Source organism: Phalacrocorax carbo, chromosome 9 (genome assembly GCF_963921805.1).
Source record: "Phalacrocorax carbo chromosome 9, bPhaCar2.1, whole genome shotgun sequence".
Classification (NCBI taxonomy): Eukaryota; Metazoa; Chordata; class Aves; order Suliformes; family Phalacrocoracidae; genus Phalacrocorax; species Phalacrocorax carbo.
In genome coordinates this window covers 13,184,973-13,211,380 of record NC_087521.1, presented here as the reverse complement: position 1 = coordinate 13,211,380, position 26,408 = coordinate 13,184,973, and the positions used below count along the sequence as shown (strand labels likewise).

The 26,408-nt window shown below is 42.1% G+C and overlaps 1 protein-coding gene across 10 annotated transcripts in view; it reads right to left on the bottom strand.

Annotated features, from left to right (window-relative positions):
- Positions 1-26,204, bottom strand: part of GPATCH2L (G-patch domain containing 2 like) — a 45,844-nt gene extending 19,640 nt beyond the window's left edge. For 4 of the 10 annotated variants that reach the window (XR_010374433.1, XR_010374432.1, XM_064460431.1 and 1 more), the window contains exons 1-8: positions 26,117-26,204; positions 24,529-25,199; positions 18,159-18,223; positions 14,591-14,767; positions 14,120-14,199; positions 11,995-12,062; positions 11,055-11,109; positions 9,294-9,379 (exon numbers count right to left, since the gene is read on the bottom strand). Coding sequence is in view for 8 of the 10 variants with exons in the window: in XM_064460431.1 (XP_064316501.1) it covers positions 9,294-9,379; positions 11,055-11,109; positions 11,995-12,062; positions 14,120-14,199; positions 14,591-14,767; positions 18,159-18,223; positions 24,529-25,187 (1,190 nt within the window). In the remaining 2 variants the exon portion in view is untranslated. Of the gene's footprint in view, positions 1-8,015; positions 8,659-9,293; positions 9,380-11,054; positions 11,110-11,160; positions 11,201-11,994; positions 12,063-14,119; positions 14,200-14,590; positions 14,768-18,158; positions 18,224-24,528; positions 25,200-26,116 lie in introns of those variants that run through there. The other 6 variants (XM_064460438.1, XM_064460439.1, XM_064460437.1 and 3 more) reach the window with 5 other exon arrangements.
- Positions 26,205-26,408: the final 204 nt, after the last annotated feature.

Below are 26,408 nucleotides of genomic sequence, written 5' to 3'. Positions count from 1 at the left end.
AACTCTTTGTCTAAGTGAAGATGCGATCGAGCAGTGATACAACACATGTCTTGCCATTACTTTTATAAAGTATAACAAATTGCCCTAAAGAAATTGCATGATATTTGCTCCCTTGTTCAGAAATTATTTTACAACCTGTTTAGTACTGTAGAGTCATCTTAGAACATACCTATATTCCAAATGTCTGTGCATATTGTTTCCACTACAGTAGTGGAAGTGTAAGTGTTTCCACTTACAGGACTCAGTTCAACTAAAATTCAGAAGTTCTGCAAGAAGTCTGTAAGATCTGCCATTTAAATCTGTGTCACAGATGTAGTTAGGAATCAAAACTGTCTCATGCATTTCAAAATTATTATTTCCTTATCAAAGTGCTATGAAAACAGATGAATCTGGCTTATGGTAATACAGCCTTGCTGCACCTGTAAACTGGCTGAAAGGCATAATCTGTCCTGGCCATACCAACTGTTAAGTCCGAAGCCTTCTGATGACCACTTCAGTTTAACCATTTGCCAATTAAGACTAAACCCGCATTATTGGGACTGACTTAAACTGAGCACTCCTCCAAGTTCTAGACGTAGGAAGAAGAGAAGTTTAATTCAGAAAAGACAGTCTTGGCAGCATACCAGAGAACTTTCTCAAATACAATCCATAATGAATACAAATGCATAATTTAGCAATGACATTGGGTTCAAATCCCTGATTTGTCTGAGATAACAGAGTTTCTTTGGCAAGTTCCTTGGTCACTCTCTGATGTGCAAAATGCAGAACTACAGTGCAAATAAAATCCATTAAAGACTGAGGTGCTTACACAGTGTAAAGATTGAATGCATATAAATTTTGATGATTAAGTGATGAAAAGCTTCTGTGTCTTTAAAGCTTGTTATTTTGATTTAAAAAATCATGGAAGTTTAACAAACACATTTATCTGTAAAAGATTTCAGTACTTGATAACAAAAGGAAAAGTTCATGGCTTCATATTTCCATGTCAAAATCTATTTGAAAAAAAAAAAATGTCAGCATATTTAAAACATACAATTTTAGACGCTGAATTTACGCAAAAGTGTGCTGTTGTAGCTATACAGGACAGTGTAGGGAGCACAAAAAATTACCTATACCAGCCAAGACTACAAACTGTTTGAATGCTGCTGGGTCTACCCCCTTACCTGTAACAAATACAAAACCACAAAATAAGAAATATGTACCATTCTGTCTTCTCAACTAAAATTCAGAAGTTCTGCAAGAAGTCTGCAAGATCTGCCATTTAACTCTGTATTGTGGTTCAGCCCCAGTCGGCCAACTAAACACTAAGCAGCCACTTGCTCACTCCCCCCACTGCTGTGGGATGGGGGAGAGAATCAGAAGAGCAAAACCCGCCCACCCCCAAAAAAAACCAACCCAAAAAAACACTTGTGTGTTGAGATAAGAACAGTTTAATAATTAAAATAAAATAATAATTATAATAAAATAATAAAAAGGAAAAGGGAAAAAGCAGAAACGCAAACAATACAACTGCTGACCGACGCTTCCAGTCCCCAAGCCACAATTGCTGCCTCCCTCCCCCAGCCAGCCCCAACCAGGTAACATACTGGGCATGATGTTACATGATATGGAATATCCCTTTGGCCCGTTTGAATCCACTCTCTTAGCTGTGCCCCTCCCCTCCCAGCTTCTTGTGCACCTGGCAGAGCATGGGAAGCTAGAAAAGTCCTTGGCTAGTATAAGCACTACCTAGCAACAACTAAAACATCGGTGTATTATCAAAATTATTTTCATACTAAGTCCAAAGCACAGCACTATGCCAGCTACAGTGAAGAAAATTAACTCTATCCTAGCTAAAACGATGACAATCTGTCATTAAGGAATAGTTTAAAAAAAAAAAAAAATCTTTAAATTGTGCTAAGTTTCAGTGACAGCTAATTTTTCAAATCTGGGAATGCATAGTAGCATAACCAGACACAGAAGTCTCCTGAAATCATGACCTAAAGGCTTTCAAAAACACCAGCACACCTATAGACTACATGTTCAAATTTTGTGTTCGTACACATAAGTGACTAACCTCTAAGTCACTTCACATATGCTAAAAACTGCTTTTGTACATGATTATGATAGTGGGTCTCTAGTATTTTAGCACAGTTCTACCATGTATTCTGAAACATCTAGGCACACATAGCCCAATCAAGAACTTCTTCAGTTTTGTTTTGCATCAGTGACACAGTATTAGATTACTAACTAGTTGACTACATAATTATATATAATAATCCAACTCATTTTATCACATAATAATAAGGCTCCCTTTTTAATTTTATGAACTTACACAAACATTAGCCAGATGATCCTTGGTTGAAGAATCACTATGGACTAGAAGTATGCACTGTTACTTCCAAGAGATTTTATGCAATTTTTCCTAGTTCACAAATATTACAGCTAGATTTCAAATAAGAACTTCTGACTCTCAGCTCCATGCTCAAACCACATCTACCCCTACCTCACAATTACACAGGGGGTAAAAAGAAGAAAAATTAAAGCAGAATATGAGAATCTCAGGATTCCTTCTTGTAGTGAAAGTAAAGGCAAATCATACTCCAGCTGGAGACTAATAGCAAGGACACTGCATCTAGCAGCCCTGCCTCTAACACACAAAGGCTCAGAGGTCATAAATTGTCTTTGTAACATGTATTTCATTCAGGTTTATCCCTTATTGATCACCAACACTTCCGTTAGTAAATCAGGAACCTATTGATTAATCACTGGCTCCAACTGACCTGGTGGTAAAAGTGTCAGTTTCAAGTGGCTGGTGCACTTTACAGGCACCATAAATCTGCATACACGGAATCTCCAGGTGGTACCTACCTTGAGAGAAAGAGGAGCAGAAGAACGCATGCAGGGATGATAGTGCTCATTAAGACATGGACAGAAAGGGTGTCTGAGCTATAATTTATGAAATATGCTTTTTTTGGTAGATACCACACTTTTCAATCTAAATTTCTAATCACTAGCTTGCATACAGGTGCTATATTGGTAAGAGAATAGAATTGATGACTCCCAGTTTAAAGGCAGACTCCTAGAAACACCACCACCAGGAAAGTCAGATCATGGGTATGCGCAGCACACAATATTGCAGTGGGCAGGCTGAACTATAAGTTCTGAAAGTCTCACTGACAGGCTGCAACCATGAATTAGTTTTTCTGCCAAAGTTGAATTTTAACAACGCTCCTGAACAGTTTAAAAATTACTCTGAAGTAAAATAGAACAGGGCTGAGAGGAAAGGCTGAGAGAAAATGCACATTCGTGCATCGTCACAAGCCCCTCTCTGAAGAAGTCTGAGGCACAGAGCTATGTGGGATGAAAGATCTGGGCCTAAACCAAGAAACTAGAATAGTACTTACTCTGTACTTACTGGCTTTCAATCTCTTCAGCTATGCTTCTATACTTCCTTCAATGCTGCACAAACACTAATGAGAAAATAATTGTCTGGTTACTTTTGGACTATGGCTAGTTCATCATATGAAAAAAACGACATCACAGTGCTCAGTCACACTTGGATCCGATAGGTGACCAGAGACTAATGTGAAAACCTAGTTTAGTCTAGAGAGGACCAAAATTCTAACTTGGGAAGAGAAAAAGCAGAACACAGCTGGAAAGACAGAGCAGGATTCAAAGTATAGCTATGCTGATGGCTGCAATATATCCAAATCACACTACAGCCTCTCACTACCAGGAGTTAGTGAATGAAAAATTGCATATATATAGAAAAATGGTTTTATATAAAAGTAGTGTCTTTCTGACAATGATTTTTTTAAATCACAAGCTAAAGGAATTATCCAGGAAATACGGATTTGCTTCTTGTCCTTAACATAGTACTTAAAATACCTGATTCTGCATGCAGGTCATGCTGGAGAAAAAGCAGGCTTTGCTATGCGGAAAGCTGAGATTCACTGATGTCTCTAATGTGTCAGAAGTAATGCTTCCTTTCTTTTCTTTTCCACATATTTATTCTATGACTTTTTTTTTTTAATGAACTGTAATTGCATACACCAGACTCCTATCACACTCCTACAGTCTGAGGTGACCACACGCTGGACTATAGGGTCACAGGAGCTTGCCACTATTTTACATCTACCACAGGGTTCAACAGAAAATTAGGATTGGCAGTATAATCTGTGGGAGACAATACAGAGCACTAGCAGACACCAGCCCACAAAGAACCTTACTGAACAGCATGAGGTCCCTGAAACTTTCAGTCTGTGAAAAGTCTACATTGTAAAGTGATGTCCACTCTCTCAAAATTCAGGGTAAAAAACACCTCAATCTCACAACAGAGGTCTCTGAGAAGACCCTACAGAGCTAATTGTGGCAGTCTGTGGCCTTCTTGGAGACAGGAGGCACATGGCACACCTGGGGATGTGTATGCCTCTCACTGTAATCTCACATCATCCAGCTTCTCTGCTGACAATCCTTACTCTAACCCCTACCCTTGGAGGGAGCAAAGCATTTGGCTTATGTAGTGAGAGGCAGCCATTAATCTACTGTCATACAAACAAGGGATGCTATTATTCTCATGTTAAAGTAAATGTTCAGAGACAGCCTTCTAACAAGGACACTGCTACTAAAACTCCACACAACCCAGCTGTTGCTGTTGTGATGCTATGTTCCCAGCAAAACACAGGCCAAATAAAAGGCTCCCTAAGCCCTGAAGCGTACCTGAGGCTGTTGACAGTGGCTTCACAAAATTAATAGTAAAAGTAGAGTTCTTCCTCCACTTTGACTATAGAGCCAGCTGGGCACCAAAGTCTGATCTGCACATAATAGATGTAAATCAATACAAGTTACTCATCCAGTCTGCACGCAAAGCTCCCATGCATGCAAGCAGTTCCTTCTATCACATCACACTGCAGATATTTCCTGTGCATAGCAGAGCCTCCTCTGCCCTGCAGAATCTCATGGGAGATTTTCTAGAGCAGATTTTCAGATTCCAAAATCACCAACACATCAGCTCACTTCTTAAATCATCTGAATCCCATGTGTCTTCATTCAGCAGCAGTCTGTTCCCCAAGTAAGCACTCCAGTGACGTAGCAATTCCATTGCTGAAAGCCTGTGTGGCAAATCAAGTGAACGCCTTTTCTTCTAGTTTTCCAGGTAAGCATTTTATGCAGAGACAATGTGATCCCATATATTGCATTCTCTATTTTCATACTGAATCACATGATATCTGTGCCAGAAAGTTCTAATACGTGCCAGACCTGCTGAGTACACAGATTCGATAATGGCAATATGCTTTACAAGCAAAGAAAGCAATAACAAGTAAATAAAATTCTGAAGCCAATGGGAATTTATTTTTCACTCCAGAGAATTAGGATTCACCAAAATGCGAGCATTAGGCCTCAGACAACTACATGTGGCACTAGGTTGATAGCTTCTGTTCATTGCATGCCTGTCAGAAGAATTCAGTTATATCCCCAACTGCAATATTAGCCAGGCTTTAGCAAAGGAAGATGTGAAAGTGCTCCAGCTAAATGGAAAGAGTTTTAAAAAAATTTGGGGGAAGATGCCTAAAGCAGTTGTCAGGAGACATTTTTACATAAAAACAATTCCAGGAAGATGAAGATGTGTGGATAGGTTGCATGGCATGAACTGGATACCGTCTTGGTCAAATGGGACAGCATGAAATTGTGAACATCTGTTCACTCCTTCAGCTACCTCAGGAAAGGCTTGACATCGTGGCCAATCACTATACTTCCACATGCTTGGGTAAGAGGCAGAAATGTCAGGATCTCTGCACTGATACAGGAGAGAAAGAACAAAATTTACTTTGACAAGCCTGTTTCCAGAGCTGGAACTAGAATTAGAGACATTCAAGCCTTTTCACTCTAACACCACGACCAAATCCAGGGTATAGAGCAACTGGCAGTTTACTAGGAGATGATCACTCAGTCTTTTAGATCTTTACCCCATGTTCCAGGTAAGATGAAAGACTTGCTTCTAAACCCAATTAAACTCTAGGTTTACTGTTAATATTAACTGAGAGTACATGCAAAGCGATTTTCTTCAATTCATCTGAACTGTTCAGAGGTCTCTCTAACATAATTCTTCAAATCTTCACCTTCAACACCTACTTGCCATCTGAGGTCCACTTTTCCTATGACCTCCAGTTAGAACATTTGAGTTTTTCACCCATAACCTTTTTATTCAAGGCTAGGCAAACAATAAATGGCATTAGGGACAATTTATCTTCTACCTTCCTCTCTTATTCTACCCGCTATTCAAACTCAAATTGAAGGGAACATTGGCTCCAGGCTCTTCTGCAACTCTTACCCTACCTCAAGGGAATAACATTCCACCAACGACCAACCTATAATATCTTCCCACCAATAGAGCCATTGAAAACCCAAAATCTAATAAGATATTCTGCTTGAACCTGTATAAAATCCTATTAAGTCGGAGTTCAAGAAGAAAATTCTGTTCAGACGACTCCTTTCTCCCGGAAAGGGAAACGGCGAGAGGAGAAAGAGTCCTGGGAAGGATCACTTGGGCTATCCATGCAAATCTCTACTTGCTTGCTTTTAACAGCCCGCATCATCAAGCTGAAACCTAACAGACAAGACATGATTAGCAAACACTTTGTGCTCTTAAAGGAGAGTAATTATAGGCATGTGAAAAAAGGAAGAGATCCCTGAGGTACTCTTCCTTGCATGCCTCCCGAGAGGCAGCAAGGCCATTAAAAATTCCATGATGAAGAGGAAAAACAGCCTGGGAACAGCCAGGAGGCAATACAGCAAATTAATACACCAGCTGTCCCTTGGGAGGACAGCGAGAAAGCAAGAAACTCTCCTCGCTTCACAAAATAAAATTATACCACTAATGATAACAGTCACCACACACACAAAACTGCTTCTAATGATGGGTGTGAAATTCCCAGTGCTGTGCATACACTTTGAATGAAATCTCTTCTCATCACAGACAAAGCAAGAAAGGTAATCTTAGTAGTGTACAATTTATACAGCCTTTCACATAATAAGACTTCCTAAGGAATGCTCCACATAGGCTTTTCAGTGTCAAGGAGGAGATTCTTTCTTGAACACCCCCAACTTTGCTCAGTATTCTGGCCATCAGCTCTGCTTAAATGAAGCACTGGGTTACCAGTCTTCCAGAAGAACTGCTTTTCCAGATGAACAGCACCAAATCCATCATTGAGAAAGAAGACATTTCCACAGGAGAGAAAATACTCCACATGGTAACTATACTCCATCGGACACATTCATGATAGCAGAAACTGAACAGGGAGAGGTAATTTTGCATGGCACATGAGCATCAGGTTGAAGAAACTGGATGTCCACAACATCAAGACAGTTTCTTCTGTAATACATTTCATATTCTCAGGGGATTAGCATTCTGACAAATTTCCAGGTAGAGTTTCTCCAGCATGAGGTGCAAGCTGTTAGGAGCTTACTAAAGCACAAACTACTGGAACTGACGCCATCCAAGGCAAAAGAGGAAGATGTTAACTGGGGCAATGGCTGGACAGCGCTCACAGAGATCACTTGAACTTCCTGTAAGAAAATGGACTACTAATAGGCTTAGCTCTTGAAGCACCTAAAGAACAACTATTGTCAAAAAAACATTTCTGTGAAGGAACAATTTCCTTCTGTGCCCTTAGCAGCATCTTTATGTAAAGCAAGCACCTTGCACTGAAGAATTCAATCCTTGCCACATACATGGGGCCACACAATACATTCATTTTTTCCATATTTCTTTCTCCTATAAAGATTCTTGAGCACTTTTCACACTAGAATAGGAACTACTTTCTCAAACTACAGGTACTTAAAAACACAGCCACCTCTGGGATGCGACAACTTCTCTGCCAACATTCAACAGCAATTCATCAGGGATTATGTTTCTCAGGACACAAGTCACCTGTTCATTACAGGAAGGAACCACGCATATACTCATTGGTTAACTAGACTACATATTCAGCAAAACCAATCAAATATGATCCCTGAAGGTTTAGAAATCTCTTGCCATAACTACTAGCTTTAGAAAGGGCCTTCACCGATCATCACAAAGGCAGAGACTTTGCCCTGTTTGACTTTATGGGCAGGATTTGTCTAGCTCTCCTTTCTGGAAGACAAACTTCTGTAGTGCACTATGTAAAACAGTCAAGGCACAAGAAAGATTATCCTAGCTGTAAATGAAGAGATCAATCAATCATCTTGCCTCACAGGCACAAAACATCCCCAGACTGGGGCAAAAGCACAGAAAGGAACCAATTTGCTGACACACAATCTTCTGAATTCTTTTTATTCTCATCCAGTTGAATGTTTAAGAGCTGACTTCTTCCTCCCTCCCCCTTTACAGCTTTAACATGCTGGCTACAGCAGCATGAGGTCATGGTGCAACATCACAAAACTCCCTGCGGAAGCCAGTGGGAGGAGAGGCTTTGCTGGGTGGGTGCCAAGCTTTCGTTCAGACACATACAACCTCAGTATATTTTTCATGCTCTATTTGCTAATTAACAAGGGAAAGAAAACCATGAAGCTGAAAGTCCAGACGTTTCTTTCAGATTTGGTCCTTCGTACGAGCACGAAAGCAGAATTGTGTCCCAAGCAAGCCTTTGTCTCCTTGCTTGGGGAAAGAGCTCAAGGGCACCTTTAGATAGTCACCTGCAATACAAGAACAGGAGTCAGCTCCAAGGCCAACACTTGAATTTTATTCAGGATTAGTCAGTAGAAGGTGCCTGAATAGCTTATTAACCCCAACTATGCAGACTCAAATATACCTCAATGTTTGGCCAAACTAGATCTAAATTTAAGTTATAGCAATAGAGAGAGATATCAAGCCATTAGAGGTCACCTCAGGTGAGTTCTAAATCTGTTCAGAAGGTCTATTTTAGGCACCCAGGATACCAAAATGCCTCAGCACGTCACCCACGCAAGCTTGTCAGCACCTTCCGTCTCATCTTGTTGCGACTTAAATAGTGGGCAACAATACTATGTCCATTTGTACTTATACAACAGATGCAGCAACTTACTGCACAGTCCAGAACAGATCACTTATTTCTAAAAGCACAGGATGTCCTGCCTGCCAAACACTGTTTCATATACTCTAAGCGCTTAGTGTATTGAGACTCTCAAATAACCTGCATCAGTATGTTTTATGCTAAGTTTGAACACCAGCCTCCAAGGAAAAAGTGCGCTAACTTCCGGTCCACGACTATTGTTCAGACCACATAGCACTACTGACGATAACCATGGGAGGGAAGTGAGACAACCCCAACAGTGCAGAGTAAGGGAGTTACCTGGCAGTGCAGTGTGCTGGTGAGCATCTTCGGTGCGAAGCATCAGCAAGCACATCCAGAGAGTACAGAGGAGATAATGGATTGAACTGGAAAGTCAAGAGATTTTATTTAAGCAAAGCATTACAAGAAATAATCTCCAAATACAGCTGCTCAGATCTATTCCCTATAGTTGTTCACACAGTATAAGACGACCTTTCTGACATATCAAGAGATGAGACTAGGTGAGAACCGACTCTCACGTGAGACAAAAGGCTAGCACAGGGCGCAACAGCAAATCTCATAACTATGTCCTCACAACAGACAGCCTTATAAGCACACTTGCTTTTAATCCATATTATTACAAATGGTAGTTGACTAAGAGCATACTCAAAGAGCTCTACTGCTGCATGCCATGAGCAAAAAGTCTGCCTCCTTTTCAGGAAACCTCTTGTCTACCTTCACATTGTAGAGGGAAAAGTCACTGTTATGAATGGTGCAAGCACAGAACTTCCCACACAGCAGTTCCAGTATTCCCTATGGTCATATGTGTCACTGAAACAGACCTCTAGAAGGCTCAGGCCTACCAGATTCAGTTCACAATGAGCTCCCAATTCATTCCACTGCAAGCGAGCTGCTCCTCCCACTCCCAACCCACCCCACAAGCTTTCTTTGCAAACTACTTTGAACAAATTTCTGAAACACTGCATGGTCAGGTTAATCTTAGATGCTGTGTTAGACATACACTAGACAAACCCTGAAGGCATCAAACCTGTGCAAGACAGCTTGTTGTAGAAGACAACTCTCCAGATTTTTTTTTTCCCCTAAAAGGTCAGGACAGAAATGGAATGATCTAATCAATCAATGCATGGAGCAAACTTTGCTCAATATGCAAATAGAAGGTTTAGACTGGTGGTTTCTCTGGGGTACTTGCATTATGCTTCCATTCAGCATCTCCTCTTTATTTATAATTCACACCACAAGCATGAAATTAATTTCCATCTGCTTTGCAAAGTGCTACACCAACCTCCAGAATACTTGTATTACTAGGATTACTGATGCATTTTTAAATAAGGATGACTGAATAATCCACAGCTGTAGCAGGATTTGTCATAAAAGCTATCTGCAACTCTAGAACTCAGTACTATATGTATTTTTAGTCACCTGAAGTATTAAACAGATTTCAATCCTACTGCTCACCAACCAAAAAACAACACGTAAAGGAATAGAAGGGAGCGTGCATGGCTAGGAACACTGTTATAATGCAAGTGCTCAAATGGAAGATCCTTTTTGCTTTCTGCTATCAAGAACCCAAACTCATATCTTAAGTAAAAAAAACCCTCTAACACTGAAGCTATGGGAGACTTACTGAAGAATATAAAAGTGTACACACAAGAGTTTCAGTTAAAAGAATGCCTATTTCTCTTGCTTATCACCTCTTACATCTTCCTGTTATGGCTGCTATTTAACTACAATCAGCTCATCATTTTTGTCTTCTCTGTTGATGAGACTATCAGGTAGAAGCCTGAGCCAAAGACAACAAAACAAAGCATTTAAAAAGAGAAAAATGTCCCAATTCTTATGGAATTCCGAGGGGCCAAAGAGGCATTTTCAAACCTACTCACTGTCAGAGAAGGCGGCATACACTAACCTGAAACTGGGAGATAAACACAAGGAGCTCCTGAGCTATTCAGTTTAAATAGACAATATAATGCCAGGTACGTGGGTTGTGTTCAAAGCCCAAAAGACATGAGTTACCAAGATGAGAAGGGGCTGGTGCCTTACCTCATGTGCACAGGCCACAGTGTGTGGGAAATCAGAAGCCGGCACTTGGTTCTTTCTAGAGAGAAGGAAACCAAGAAAATAAAAAGGTAGAGCAGAGTCAGCTTACCTTGTTGCGATCTCTCTTCCCCATGGACGGTAACCAAAAACTGGAAGGAGGCAGAGTTGGAAGGACAGATGGGAGCAATGCCAAGGAAGGAGTGACCACAGGGGAGAAAAGGAGGGTTGGGGGTAAGGAGAGAAGGGAAAGGGAAGAACAAAGATGGAGGGAGAAGGAGAAAGATTAAACATCAGCAGGACACATATCATAAACAATTAATTTCAGACCCAAGGAAGAAAACCGGATACCAACAGCTGGTGAAGGCTGGACCCACTGCACTAGTCATGAGGTGCCACCCTTACCTATCCATTGCCCAACAAGAATAGCATTAGAGGGATGCCAAAGGATACACACCATGACTATTTCCGGTGCTGACTACAGTTTAAATACACTAATTGGGGAAGGAGACAGAACATCAAAGAAAGCGAAAGCAATTTTGCAGCTGCCTTGTCAGCATCATTTCTGCAGTCTGGGTATGCACCCATAGCATGGCTTCACACAGCAGCTTTTTAAATAACTAACATACAGAGCTCAGTCGTCTTATACTGCGCAGAAGACCTGGATTTATTGCAGTGGCACATTATAAGGGAGGGGGAAAGAAAAAGCTGACTGTAATCAAAAGGGCATATGAGCAGCATCCACCTTACAAACAAAACAGAAGTCAGCAATGGCAAATAAGAAAACAGAGAAGCCATCAGTACAGGAGTGTCTCCCATTTTACAGGCCACTGCATGCTTAAGTTACCACCCAGTTCTTCATTCCCTTCAATCCCAGGAGGGAAGAGGACCATATAGTTCTTCCTCCCCTCCCAAAGTTCCACCCAACAGCTGTTAAGGGCCTTACTCTTTCTGGCGTGGATCGCTAACAATTTGACCTAGCCTCTCGGTGCCCACAGTGCTCATGGAGGTCTCCTGAAATACAAAGACAGGTAAAAGGTTGCAGACCCTCTCACAGTGAGCAGACATGATAGTTTGCTGCTGCCAACAAGAACAGATCCTACTCCCCTGGGCCACATCCTTTCCTTCCCAGCCCACTCTTAGCTAAACATTTTCACCTTCTCCTTTTAGAGCCAAAACTGAGCTGATTTAACTAATTAGAATGGCAGAAAATTATTTGGTTTTATTTGTGGGGCTTGGTTTTATTATTTTAGTGACGTTGTTTGCTTGCACAGGGGCGCACCAAGGACTGGACCAGTACAAAGTATGCAGCACGGAACAGGGAAATGACTGAGAAGTGCTTATTTCCAGGTTGCTGGGGTCAGCTGGGCCAGAAACAGACTGAGAGACAGGACATCACACTCTCCTGCTAACAGTGGGGATTCACCAAGCACAGGTGACTGAAACAATGAGTACGCATGAAGCTTTTGCCCTTTCTGAAAACATCAATTCAGCAGCAGGACCTCTAGCAGCTAAAGAAAAGGTAGATCCTAGCAGAAACGACTTGATCTGGGAGCACATTTCTCCCTATGAGACACTGCCCTGTGTATGTGCTTTATGCTGCCATATACTACACGCACAGCCTGAAGCACCAGCTGTTCATATCTGCATAGCAACTACCTCCAAGAAACAAATATACTTCACAGTAAGGCTCTGAAGATGAGGGTAAAAGGCTTTCACAGGTAAGATTCTTCACAGTTTGTGCCAGGTACATAGGCAGAACACTCAAAGTTTGGGGGGAGTTGTAGCAGCAGGGGTGAAAGATGGGCTATTTGTTTCAGTAGGAAAATTATTAACTTAAAGTACCATAATGTTTAAATTTACGGTTTATTACTGTGTAAATTACAAGCCGTACTTTTAGTAATTAGCAGCTCGCTGGCGGGGAGCTCTGAATGAAACTCATTATTTATGATTACAATTTAGAGAGAGATGGGGAAGGGGAAGCAGTGACCTCCGCTGCAAATGACAAAGATCCCTTTAAGGTGATGAAGATGAATTAAACAAGTAAATATTACCCTTCTTATTTGGTTCATTAGAGGTGCTGCCAACAGGCCCAGCCACTTGCAGGTGGCCTGAGGAACCCTACCCAAAGCCGGTCTCTTGCCAGCTGAGGATTCACATTTTAAATGCTTGTTACAACTAAGCAAGGTGAGTGGAAGAAAGAAGGAGCAAACAAGGATCTTTCAAGTGTGACTGAACAGAAGGAAGAAGTCACATTCCTCTAGACTCTGGGCCTCTCTAACATACCTTGCTAACGGACTCTCTAAAGCCAGTCAGCTCAGAATACATGCCAATATTTTCAAAAGCACAGAGCACATCCCAGTAAAAATAATGCCAAACACAGCCAATACCTTTCTCAGAAAGATCTTTTATGACAGACAGCAGCACTCAGCACTCCAAGATCCAGACCCAACCAGGTGCATCCCCCCCTCTTTTAGACAGGCATCTGCAAAGCATTGCTTATTCCTTTAGAAACAGGACTCACATTTTGTTTATTGTTTACGTAAAATGAACCTAGCCAATGCCTCTGGGTAATTTTGTCCGCATTATTGCATACACCCTTTTATTCTTCTGTCTCTCCACTAAAAATGCAACCACTAAAACCACCTTCCTTTGCTGCCATTCATATCGGTCTGCTTCGCTATCTAAAATTTGGCCTTCCTTCACCTTTGAGTCACCTCTCTGCCCTTGTAGTCTCAGATTATGAGCACTCACAAGTCTCATGCTATCATCATTTTCCCCTACGTTCTGTCTAAATCTTGATATTTATGCTCCCTGTCACGCATCTTCAGACCTCCTTTCATACTGCTTTTAGCAGTGATAGCTGATTTTGCCACTCCAAACCTGCCTTAAAATCCACTTAGTCACTCAGTCAACTTCTGACAGTCAAAGCAGTTAAATCAAACAATACAGGAAACAAAAAATGTACAGGACCCCTTTCTGCAGAAAACAATTCACATCATATCTTAGAATAGTACCTCAGGACTGATCAGCACTGGACATACAAAGTTGTTATCCTGCAAAAGGAATACCTTGCCAACAAGCCTCCTCCGACCTTTTCGGAGACAACGGGCGGCAGCTCCTGGAAGGCGATTCAGGCGAGCATGAAATCCTGAAAACCAAACACAGAAAAACTGAGCAACAAATACAGAAGATTCTTCCTTACAAAAACACCAGGAAAAACGGTTAGTTCTGCAGTCAGATCAGATCCTCTGTCTCTTGTTTCTCAATCTGCAAGAGGCAGACATGCCAGTGTATTCACATATCAAAGAAAATCCCTATTTAATAAAAAGAAGACTCAAGAATGTGGGCAGCTGGTATGAGTATTTTAGTATCCTCTCCAGTAGTAAAGCTATTTTTAACTGATTCATTAAAAAAAACCAAACACACAACCAAAAACAAGATCACCAGTATCAGTTTAAACTGCAGCACCTACTAACAGAATCTACTCTTGCTATCACATCAAAAGTTCTCAAACACATGGCACTCCTTACGGACCTCACCTCTCTGAGCTGGCCGCGAGGGCAAAAGGAACATGGAATCTGAGAGCTTGTCCAGGCTTGAGTCAATCCTCTCCACTTCAGATCGGTGGTCAGCTCCCCACTTGGGAAGAAGGTTGGGGACAGTGAATCCTGGAACACATTCTCCTTCATAAAACCAATCACTTTGCTCATCATCTCCTAAAGAAATAAGATGGAATTAGCCACAAGTTACATCAATGTGCCCTATGACAGTCCCACAAAATACTACAGGTAGGCATTTCTGGATGTGAAACAGCTGAAGTCTCCTTGGGAATTCCTTCCTGAAAAGCCTTATATTTGTATTCTGTTTCAGTGATCTGCAGTAACTATGGGGCCTCACTAAATGCTTTAAACTATCCAACTCATCAGTCTACAGATTTTCCCTATAGAACAAAGCTCTCTTTATAGACCTGCCTAGGGCAGCTTTAGCACTCTGTTGCTACTGCATCTCATCAACCTTAGTTCAATGTTGTGTGATGTCTTATGCACAACTCTTTCTCTGAAGTAATTACTGTGATAGAGGTAGAGGCCAATCATTTGGCACATTATAAGCTGTCACAGGAGACACTTCACATCAGGAGAAGACCAGGCTCACAGAGTAAGCAAAAGTAGCATGCTCACTGATGAGAAAGATACCTAGTCTCCTAAGACAGCAGCTAAGAGGAAAACACACAACTATTAGAGTGTAAGTACTAACCATGCTGTGAGTCTGTCTCAATCAAAATGTCTTAGAGTCTGTCAGAACTACAAACTCTCTGCAGCAACAGAAGTCATGACCGAAGTCTCCATAAAGCAGAATCACTGTAATTAATGCAGTTGTAGTTTAAAACTGAACTGCATCAGACACCATTCATGGTAAATCTGCCTGGCCAGAAAACCCCTGAGAGCAGTAGCACATGAGCAGCGTAAGAAAAAAAGCAGGAAGAGGGCAAAGAACCTGACACACTTGGCTTTTCAGCAGCCCAACTAACAAACAGTCCCATCTAATTGCAAGGTACTTCACCTTGCCTTAAAAAACTAACACACCTGACTTAGGGAAAGCTCTCATTTGCCTACCATTAAGTCTCAAGTCAAGCATCCCCACTTACTCTCCTTTCCTCACCAGGTTACATTATTCATGACTGAAGTCCATTTATGCCTACCCACATGCCTTGCCAGACAAAAAAAAAAAGGAAAAAAGCATACAAGAAAAAAAACTCATCCTGATACGAATTCTGCAACCTTGCACATAACAGAAGCAGCAGCAGTCAAAACCAACTCCAATCATCAACAGACAGGACAACCAGAACACTTAATCCCAAAGCTCTGACATTGCTTTTTATTTTGGTGATATGTCAGTTGACCTAGCATGCTTGTGATAAATATGTTTTAAAATATGAATACCCCTATCCATGTTATAGTAAATTAAAACTAAAATGTTGGATAATTCTTGTAAGTGATCATAATTTGTGCAAAAATATCCCTAACAGTTTTGGATCTATGAGCATAGTGCACTGTTATATCTCAAATCACAGCTTACACAAGGTAAACTTTAACAATAAGGATCATATGCTAATACCACAGTAACTTTCACCGTGAGAGATCCTAATGCAATAATAAAAAAACCAAACAAAACAAAAACCACAACTTACAATTAAGGTACAAACTAGGACCATTCCCTGCTCACAGAAGTGCTGGAACTGCAAACACAACCTATTTAATTAGCAACAGCACAAATATTACATGACATAACCTCAAACGAATGGAAAAAAAGGCTACACAATATAAGTACACTGCTATCTTAAATTTCCCTTTATTCACTTCAGAAATAGTTTCTAGTACTATTCCAAGATGATGATCTGTGCCAAAAAAAAAAAAGGGGGGGGGGTTGTGCTCTGTCCATCTCACTGAACTGGAAAGCTGTTGTTTGTTATTTACTTTATGACTAGAAAATGTCTAAAAAAAAAAAAACGAAAGGGAGATGTTTCTTATTTAACCTCAAAGTGCAACAACATTTTTTAACCCTTTTTAACATAACTGCAAGCTACAACATCTTGGCCAGAAAGCTGTTATAGTATAAACTGTTTGAACAGACGCCTGATGACTAGGATGTCAAATCTTTTCTAGTACCTAGACAGGGAAAGCTGTAATTGAATTTTATTAATTTATTTAAGCAGTATATTCTACATGCTGTTGTATACTATGTATCCTACTTCCACTAGCAGCCAAAAATTAATGCCTAAAACAGGGTGTAAAACCAGGGCAAGTATATAGGGCAAGCATATAGACAAGTGTGCATATATATACCTATCCAGTATATATCAATTTTGCCTTGGGTGATGAAGTAAAAATTTAACACTTCAGTCACCACCCTGCTTCATCATCTGATATGCAAGTGCTCACTAGTTTCAGCTCCCCCAGAACAGTCATCGGTAAAAAGAGAGGACAAAAGATTTGACTTTTCTGTTGCTTTTTAAGGATGGGAGGCTAGACACAGTTATTTTTCAGCAAAGGTCAAAGCTGATACTTTCGGCTAAGGGTAGGGATTTCAAGTATTATAGCCACCTAAGATCACAACAGATTGGCCCTACAGCCTAACATATCATCAGAAAACACATAAGAATATTTGCTATCATTGTGTTGCCTCACACACAGATACCTGGGTCAATAACAAGCTAGTGGAAGCAGCACTTCCTACTGAGTTATAGATACTACTTCCTTTAGCACTCATATATTCCCAGAAGAGATCTCATCCAAATCTTCACCTATGAAATGTGACAGAATCAGAGTGCACACCAGCAGAAGACACACAGAATTACATGTCTCTAGGGTCACATTCCACCTGTTCCAAATGTAAGTCCTGAGCGCCTATGTGCCTACTACAACCTCTTTCACACTTACTTCTGCCATATCCCCCATAAACTGTACACTGTGCTGTCACTGATAAATAAAACCAGATTACACTCCACACTCAAACCTCCTAAGAAACCATTTCTACGACAGTCACTGAAAATACTAGGCTTAACAAATGCACACAAGAGCAAGGAAGGAATGCGTATTTAAAGAAATAAAACCTATCACATATTACTGTTGTCTTCTTAGCACAGTCTGGTAGGTGACTTATCAGTAGTAACTGATCATTTTTCACATCATCTCTTCCTGCCCGTAGAGAAACTAACTAAGAGATTCAAGCGCTAATGGTGTGTAGATAACAATTAAAACACCTATGGAAACAAATCATAAGCTCTGCTCTTTCATTATGGAGAGCTCCAAAACTCTTGTATTTCCATGCCTTTCCACAATAATAGCTTCTTATATTTCAAATGTTATAAATTTGACATACAAAGTATTTCAGCAGGAAGAGTGCACTGTTATTAAAAAAAAAAAATAAAATCATCACACCTCGGTAGCCCTCAGCTCATTTCTTAACTTCTAGCTCCCCAAGGCCACTGGCCTTTCTCCATACTTCCCTCTCTGTCCCTCTTCAAACACAGATTTTTTTCTTCGTATTTTTAATGAAGGCGAGAGAAATTCCCCAGCAACACGAGGAAAATCACAGAACAGTTGTTACCTTGGCGGCCCTCATCATTGGTAAACAGGCCAGTATCACTGCTGCTGCATACACTGCTGGTTTCACTGAAATAAAAACAAACAAAAAATGCCATTGTCACAATAACAGCGGATTAAAAAAAAATCAAAAAAATAAGACTTAATTACATTTTACTAGCTTCTCTGAACCCAGAATGCTTCACACATCTCACAGAAATTGCATTTCAGACACACGCCTAGCTCTAGCACAGGACATAATTGCTTTCTGTTGAAACCTACCAATGCTGCATCACTGGAAAAAGAGTAGAATGCTGTGTCTAGTCTAGTTCTAAGTTATCAAGAAGTAATTAATACACTGGCATTTGCCTCAGGTAGTAGAGTTAATAACCTAACTATGACATTGTCTGGAATACTCACTAGGAAATTAAGTGCAGTTAAAAACTCTGTCCTTGGGTCACTTAACAGTTACTGAAAACCCTCTGAAGTTTTCTACTTCAGATTCCTTTTTCTCAAAAATGTTATACAGGTACATAACACACACACACACACCCCCCACTTCAATCTATGGCAACTTTTATTTGGAGGGAAGAGCAGCTGGTATGTTCACAACTCTTCAGCTAACTACCTTAGCACAGCATGACTTGCTGCTGCTGAATGCAACCTTGTTACAGCACACTTTGCATTTGCTGAAGCAGTTACAGGAGACTTAATTCTTGAACCAAAGAATTAAACTAGAAATTAATGTGTAAGAACCTGTTAATTGACTGTAAAGCTGGCTGAATATTTGGAGCAGAAGTACATGCTCAGGTCAGTCCCAAGCATCTGATGGCTTTAATATTGATACTAAATCAATCCTTAGACACTTTGGGCAATACTTCCTCTGATGATAGCTGAGAGATATCAGAACAAGCAGAAGCTACTTCCTGCCCACCCCCTTACCACTAAGGCCTTAGATGTGAATATCAGGTATAACTCAGCACTAGAATCAATCTCCAATCAGGGCGTGCTGTTAGAAAGCATCTCTGGTTCCCTTTTCCAGGGAAATCAGACCATACTAGACACCAGTATCAACTGGAAACCCCTCAATTCAAAACGCTGACGGAGGAGGGATCACAAAATGTGTCACCCCAAAGAACTGCAGGCACATAATAAAACCCCATTTTGTGAGCATATTATTGCTCTTAGGAAATGCACTCTAAAGCGTAGCCAAAGCAACTCATCATGCTGATATCTACAAACTCTGCATCTTCATCACTGTGTAAAGGCCATATAAACTTGGATGAACAGTCTGTACATCATTCCCACATTTCAGTATGTAAGTTAATACCAGATTCCAAATCAAACCATTACGAAGTTTGGCCATCTAGTCACCCTCCCACATACACCATAGCAATTAAGACCAAGGACTGAGAACCATGAGTCATTCATTTCATTCCTAGCTCTCCTACCAACTCACAGTATGACCCTGGGCAAATCTCTTAGCATGTCTGCTTTCCCTTTCAAAAGCCTGGATTAATAGTCCTCACAAGCAGCAGATGCAAGGATTGAGTGACTGCTTCATAAGGGTTTTAGCATCTTCAGAGGAAAGGTGCCTGAGAAAGGAAAAAGCATTAAGTCAAGATTCCAGATCATATTAACAGTACTTTAAGCATCCTGTTGTACTGAGAGCTCTTTAGTTCCTTACAGGTATGCATTACTGCCACTGCTTTACTGGAACAAACTTTCACAGATCTCACCCTGTTCAACAGCCCTTTTACACTTCAGGGCTGAACACAAACTAGACTTCTACACAAGCCTTTCTGCAGGTCCAGTAAGCACTGATTAATGACCTCCACTTGCAAAGGAGGCTACTTACCTTAACCGTGAAATAATGAATGCTATTGATCCAACAAGCTACTGCTATAGAGTGTTATTGATCACCCAATCTTTGGTTAAAATGGTCCTCATTTAGCAATTTCATTGTCACAAACACCCGGAGCAAAGCATGCTTATAATTAAATAGTTTGGGGGAGTTAAAGTGAGAGGTGATGGACAGAGATCTCAGGTTTCCCCCATTTATTCTTTCGCCTGAGCTACTGTTTGTGTCAGCAGGGATATTGATTTTCTATAAAAATAAGAAAACAAGAGGCACCGAGGGGCTGCAGAAGGTCAGGCTGGGCTGGAGAAGGAGGGGAAGCTGAACACTCTGTCTTTGTCACTTACTTTCCGAGAGAAAGGAATTTTTTTCTTTTACAGAGAGACCGGCCTCCAATTCATCAGCTTAGCCAGGCTCTCGACTGCCACTGCAGGCTGTCATCGAAACAGCTCCCTTCTAAAGGGTAAAGTGCACTGCACACTCAGGATGAGCACTGGTTACACTTCCCAGCCAGAATACTGTACTCGTTTTGGCTAGGATAGAGTTAAATTTTCCTCATAGTAGGTCTATGGTGCTATGTTTTGGATTTTTTGACCAAAACAGTGTTGATAACACACTGATGGTTTAGTTATTCCCAAAGACTGCCTAAACTGTGCCAAGGCCATCTCTGTTTCTCACACTGCCCTGCCAGCGAGTAGGCTGGGGGTGCACAAGAAGCCAGAAGGGGACACAGCTAGGACAGCTGACCCCAACTGACCAGAGGGATAACCCACACCATATGAAGTCGTGATCAGCAATAAAAGCTGGGGAAAGAAGGAGGAAGGGAGAATGTTTGGAGTTACAGTATTTGTCTTCCCAAGTAACTTATGCATGATGGAGCCCTGCTTTCCTGGAAATGGCTAAACATCTGCCTGCCAATGGGAAGGAGTGAATAAGTTCTTTATTTTGCTTTGCTTGCACGCACAGCTTTTGCTTTACCTATTAAACTGACTTTATTTCAACCCATGAGTTTTCTCGCTTTTACTTCCCCGATCCTCTCCCTCATCCCACTGTGAGGGAGCGAGCAGGCAGCTGTGTGGGGCTGAGCTGCCTATCCAGGTTAAACCACAACAAATATATTAGCATCAAGCCAGTGAAGTCACATAGCATTGATGAGTCAGTACAATCCCCAGTTTGAAAAAGTAATGTTAAGAGTTATGGCACTTGAGAGTAGATTAAAACTGCACATCTCTCACTAGTTAGCACATCATTTTCAGACAGCTCTTGTTCGTTCTACCCTCAAGCCAAACCCAGACCATTCTGGGAGTACTAAGCTTAGACCAACAAGAGAAAGAACTTTAGCACTCAATATATAATTTGCCTTTGCTTTATTATGGCTGCAGGGAATCTCAAAGCATTAAGGGACAGAAGGGCATGTTACTTCTAACAGTCTTAGCAGCTAATTGTCACCTTTGTACTATTATACAAACAGCTATTTAAACTAAGACCACTTGCTTCCTCTGTTGTTTCCACAATCATTTATATATCAGGCTTTGAGTCATGCCATTACCCAATTTAGAGCTATCATCGTCCCTCATCATGTTCCTGCACATCCTTCTTTCTCTCAATTTGTGTTCATCTCTTGCCATGTTTGGCAAAAAAATTTCAAATATTTCATTTCACACACACTTTGAATCACAATACTGCAGCACATCTTCCTCCAGGAAAAGACTGGGTTCAGTCCCACAAGCAAACTGTAAAAACTACCTCCTCATTAAGGATCCATAATCCAAAGCTTTCTCAGTGAGTGAGAGTTCATCTACTGAATACTGTAGGGTTTTGATCTGACTTAGGATAAGAAGCTTTCTAAAAAGAGAAAATGCTGGATACTTTAGCATTTCCAGAGATTCATTCCTACGTAACAAAGAAAAGCAACTGTCAGTGGAAGGGAGGAAAAAAGTGAAAAAAGTCAGTTCTGAATATGCAACCTAGTATGCCTAAAAACACGTTAGTTTTGTGACACTCCCCACTGCTAGCAGAGTGTACAGAGTAGTGGAACCAATTCAGTATCAAAGTGTTTCATAAATCACCAGATCACCACAGGCTGCTTCTAAGTCCCAAATACTATCAGTGACTTTCCCTCCCATCAGCTTGTGATGACAGCCATACCATTCCTTCTCCTAGGCATCCAATTTTCTTCTCCCAGGCATCCAATTTTCTTCTCCCTTCCTCAGGATATGCCCTTGTTATATGTATGTGCAAAGCACTTCTCTTATGGTACCAGAAAAAACAGCTAGAGCAGAGTGAGAGTGAGGTAAGCACAGCCAGTTTCACTCTGCTGCTAGCAGCAAAGTGCTATATTTAGAGCAGCAGAGACCAAAGCATGATCCCTCACTGCCGTGAGGGATACTCTGCAGTGAAGAGGGTAGTATGTATTTCTCTCCAACTTTGACCCTCCCTAGTGAGTCACAGCACAGATCACACATGTGGTGTTGGAGAGGTCAAATATTCCAACCCCTGGATTTCCAAAGAGAATCCCAAGGATTCGGCACAGATGGTACATGTCATTTGATGCAGACACTGGCAAATAAAAGACAGAACAAAGCAATCTTCCAGCATGGTCCTCAAGTAGCAGTCCAGACAAAGCTGTTTGTTTATTCTTTCAAAGGCTGGCACAAATAAAGGCTGGATGAAAGCCTGCTGGTTTAAGTTCAAGTTTGACATGATGGAACAGGCTCTGACTGGTGGGAAAAAAACAACAAGGAACACTGTCCATCACTGCCACATCAAGTAAGGGTATCTCTCAGTCCATCACCACTGACACGCAACATTCAGGAGCTACTCAGCACATTCCCTTTCCTGGACTACCAGCAAATAGCTCTGAAGAGATAAAAGTGCTTTTAACAACTTTCAGCAAAAAGGCATCCACTAGTCTCTTGAAATGGTTCATTTTGCACCCTTTTTTTTTTTTTAAGTAAACAATAGATACTTTTTAAGGAAAAAAAATGACCACTTTTTTGCCACTTTCACCTTGTAAGGGTTACATACAAACCACACTGATTCAGTAAAAATGCAATAGTGGTCCCCTGGATCAGGACAGTGAGGATGTTTTACAACCTATGCTTTTCAGAGTTTCCCAGAAAATACCATTGAGAAGTTTGCACTTCCAGCTAGTATCCACAAAGCCCTCAATAACCAAGTGTCACCTGTCCACTCTAACAAACTGCAGGAGCTAGGCAGCCAGAATACTTAAATGAACCTTAACATATGCACAATTATACTGAATAAACAATTACACTTTCCAAATCCACTGTCCTCTCTCTGATAGTGCCTGTTACAGTGAATGCTTGAGGAAAGAACATGAGAACATGACGAATACAGACGTACTGTTTCCTCTGTATACTCCTCCAGCTTCTAGCAGTCAGCAGTTTTAAGGACTTCCTGAGCCAGATCTTCCATCTGGGCTGTAATGCTTAACAGCCCCAATAAAGCTATGCTCCACATCATCCCTTTTGGACATATTTAAATTTTTGACCTCCAAAATGTCCCAAAACAGAGTTCCAAACCTCCTGTTTCATGAAAAATAATACTTTTTTGTTTGTTTTGAATGTTTCCTCAATACCTCCTATTTCTTACACAATAAACAATTCTATTCACTTTCTGCATGCCATTCACTAAGAAATATCCTCCATTTGATTCCCAGCAGTTGTTTCTTTTCTAACCTGAAAAAACTCTTAATACAGAAGCAGTTTTATAGCCCCAAACCTTCAAACCTTCTACAGAGAGAATAAAAGTCACACCCAAGGGGAAAACTTTCCAAGAGTGACGCACGAACAAATTTAGACCATAGCATATACAAGAGATGAAAATGAGAAGTGTAAGAGATTCTGCCACAAATTCAAAGTTCTCCAAAACTGGGCACAAAGACATGCCAGACTCCACTCCTGCACAGACTTATCCTGTAAGTATTAACTCAGTTTCCCCCAACTTCTTTATCATCTCGCTACATTTTCCCCATAGCTAGCCTTTCAGGACCTTATTCCATATCCAGAGCAGAGACGCAGAATTGCAAATGATGTTTTGACTGAGATTCACACAGCACCTGCACAGAGGGCTAACAGTCACAATGGGAGATCTGCCTGTTCTCTGTTACTACTTAAGATAAATTCTTAAAATAAGAAACTGAGATCAGTTCACATCAATCATGCAACACAAGTGCCAACGGGTGGGTTGAGTCTCCAAACCTCAGGCCACAAGCATGCCACTTTGTAGCTGCAGGGCCACAGGCATTTCAGAGGGCTCCTTGTGTAACAGGAGCCAGAAATGTATCAGCTTGCCAACTTTTCAAGGAAGTCTTCTGGGTCATCAGTACAGCATTCACAGGAAAGACTTGGAAAAAATCTACAGTTTAGAAGAAGGTGAGATATTTCTCCTCCTCAGAAAGAGAACAGTACTGAATAATTTTGATAAGAATTTCAAAAAGCAAGCCACAGGATTTACAAGCAGCTGCAAGCAAAGTGGCCATCTGACTAGCACCAGGAAGAAACTGAGATCTCACCATTCCGACATGTTTTCATCTGAGCCCTGTTTCTGTTCATCAGCTTCACACTCCATCCGCTCCTTCCTTCCCCCTTTGCTGAGGAAGGGCCTGTTCTCTCCTGATTCACAAAGGCCGTGACTGGATGATGTCCAAGGGGCGTTTTCTTTCCAGCGTGAAAGACGCTGCTTCTTGGCTGACTTGAACCTGCAACCCCTCTCATAGTTCCACTCTGACACCCTGAGCTTTTGCTGGAGACTGGCAGCCACCGCTGACGTCACACGTTTGACTTTCCGTCGGCGCCTGAGAGGTCGACAGGGTGCGTTCTCTGTAAAGGAGTCTGACTCATGCCACGAGTGTTGCTTGCTCCTCAGGGTGGCACTGAGAGCTGGGTGTCGTTTGACCACTGCCGTGTCATCAGAGTCACTGAAATTGGCTGTCAGCACCTCACGGCAATCCTTGACAGCTTCATCCAAGCTTGACTCTGAGGCCTCACTGTAGCAGCAGGCATGCTCTGCCTGATGCGTGAAGTCTGAGCGTCGCTTACGACCCCGTCTCTTGCGAAGCTGACGCCGCTGTTGCCGTGGGCTTAGGGCCATCTCTTCCCATAGCTCATCCAGCTTGTTTTGTTCCGAAGTCTGCTCTAAGGCTGAGGCCAAGTCATGCACCAGTTCATCCATTGGCAAGGCCTACTAAAAATGACAACAAACAATTAGCACCAGACATAAATGCTACTACCAACACAGCACTAGACTACAGTATGCTATAGCCTTTGTAACATCAACCAAGTTACACACTTACAATGGAGTTGCCTGGGAGAACCCAATGCAGGACAACTGCCACTTCTTGGGCTAAGACTCAATCCTTCCTTCTGCAAGGGTTAAACCCCTTTTCTAAGCATGGTAGCAGAAATCTCACTACTGCAGCAGCTAGGTCAGGTGCTCTGTGTCTGAAAAGGCCTTAAGTCTGCATCTTTTGCATTGAAGCAACATGCTCTATTACATATCTTAAGGGTACGAGAGCCTGCAACTAGTTTGCTACCTGGTGTTGATAAGCCATAGAGTAGAGTTAGCCTGCTTGGCAAACAGATCGAGTCTTCCAAAAAGCAGACAAGCAGCAAAGCTGAGAGTAAAACAGACTGGAAAACAGGCAGTTTGCAAGACAGCATCACTTCAACAGCAAAACAAGGCATGCCAGACCCTGTGCTCCTTAGAACAGGGTGTATAAGACTGAGCCCCAACTGCTGCTGCAGAAAAATTCCACCCCTTCCACTTCAAGGCTGTCAGGGAGCCAATATCAAAGTCCTGGGAAATCCCTCACCTCACAACATCCCTCTCCCCACCCGTGCCTTGCAGATGTGGGATTTCTCTCCCCACCTCCTACTGGGCTCAGAAACACTCGCACCTCCATCCCAGTGAAGCACCTGCTGCCGCAGGCCGCTTCGCTTAGTCCGAGCGCCCTCCGGGACCCGGCCATACCCTCTCCTTCCTCTGAGGAGAAGCCAGTGCTTCTGCCAGACAACCCCCGGCCGCACTGGGGATACCCTGCCCTCACCGCCACCCTCACGGATCCACCACCTTGCCTCGGGCCTCACTCCGACCCCACTCACCGGCCAGCGCCCCGCTCCGCCTGCCCCTCGTCAAACGCCGCTTCCGGCCTCCCCGGGCCACTTCCTCCCCGACCGCCCCGCCTGAGGGGCGGGCCTGGCGGCGGGCGGAGGCGGGTTGGCCCGGTCGGAAGGCCGTCGTTACGGCGGCGCGGCAAGCCGCCCGGCTGGGGCGGCCGCGCTTGTTCCACCGCCAGACCCGCCCCGCAGGCCGGGCTGCGGTGCTGTGAGGGCCGTAGCCGCCCCTCCGTCGATTTACGCGGCGGTCGGTGCGGCTGTTGGAGCCATTACAGCC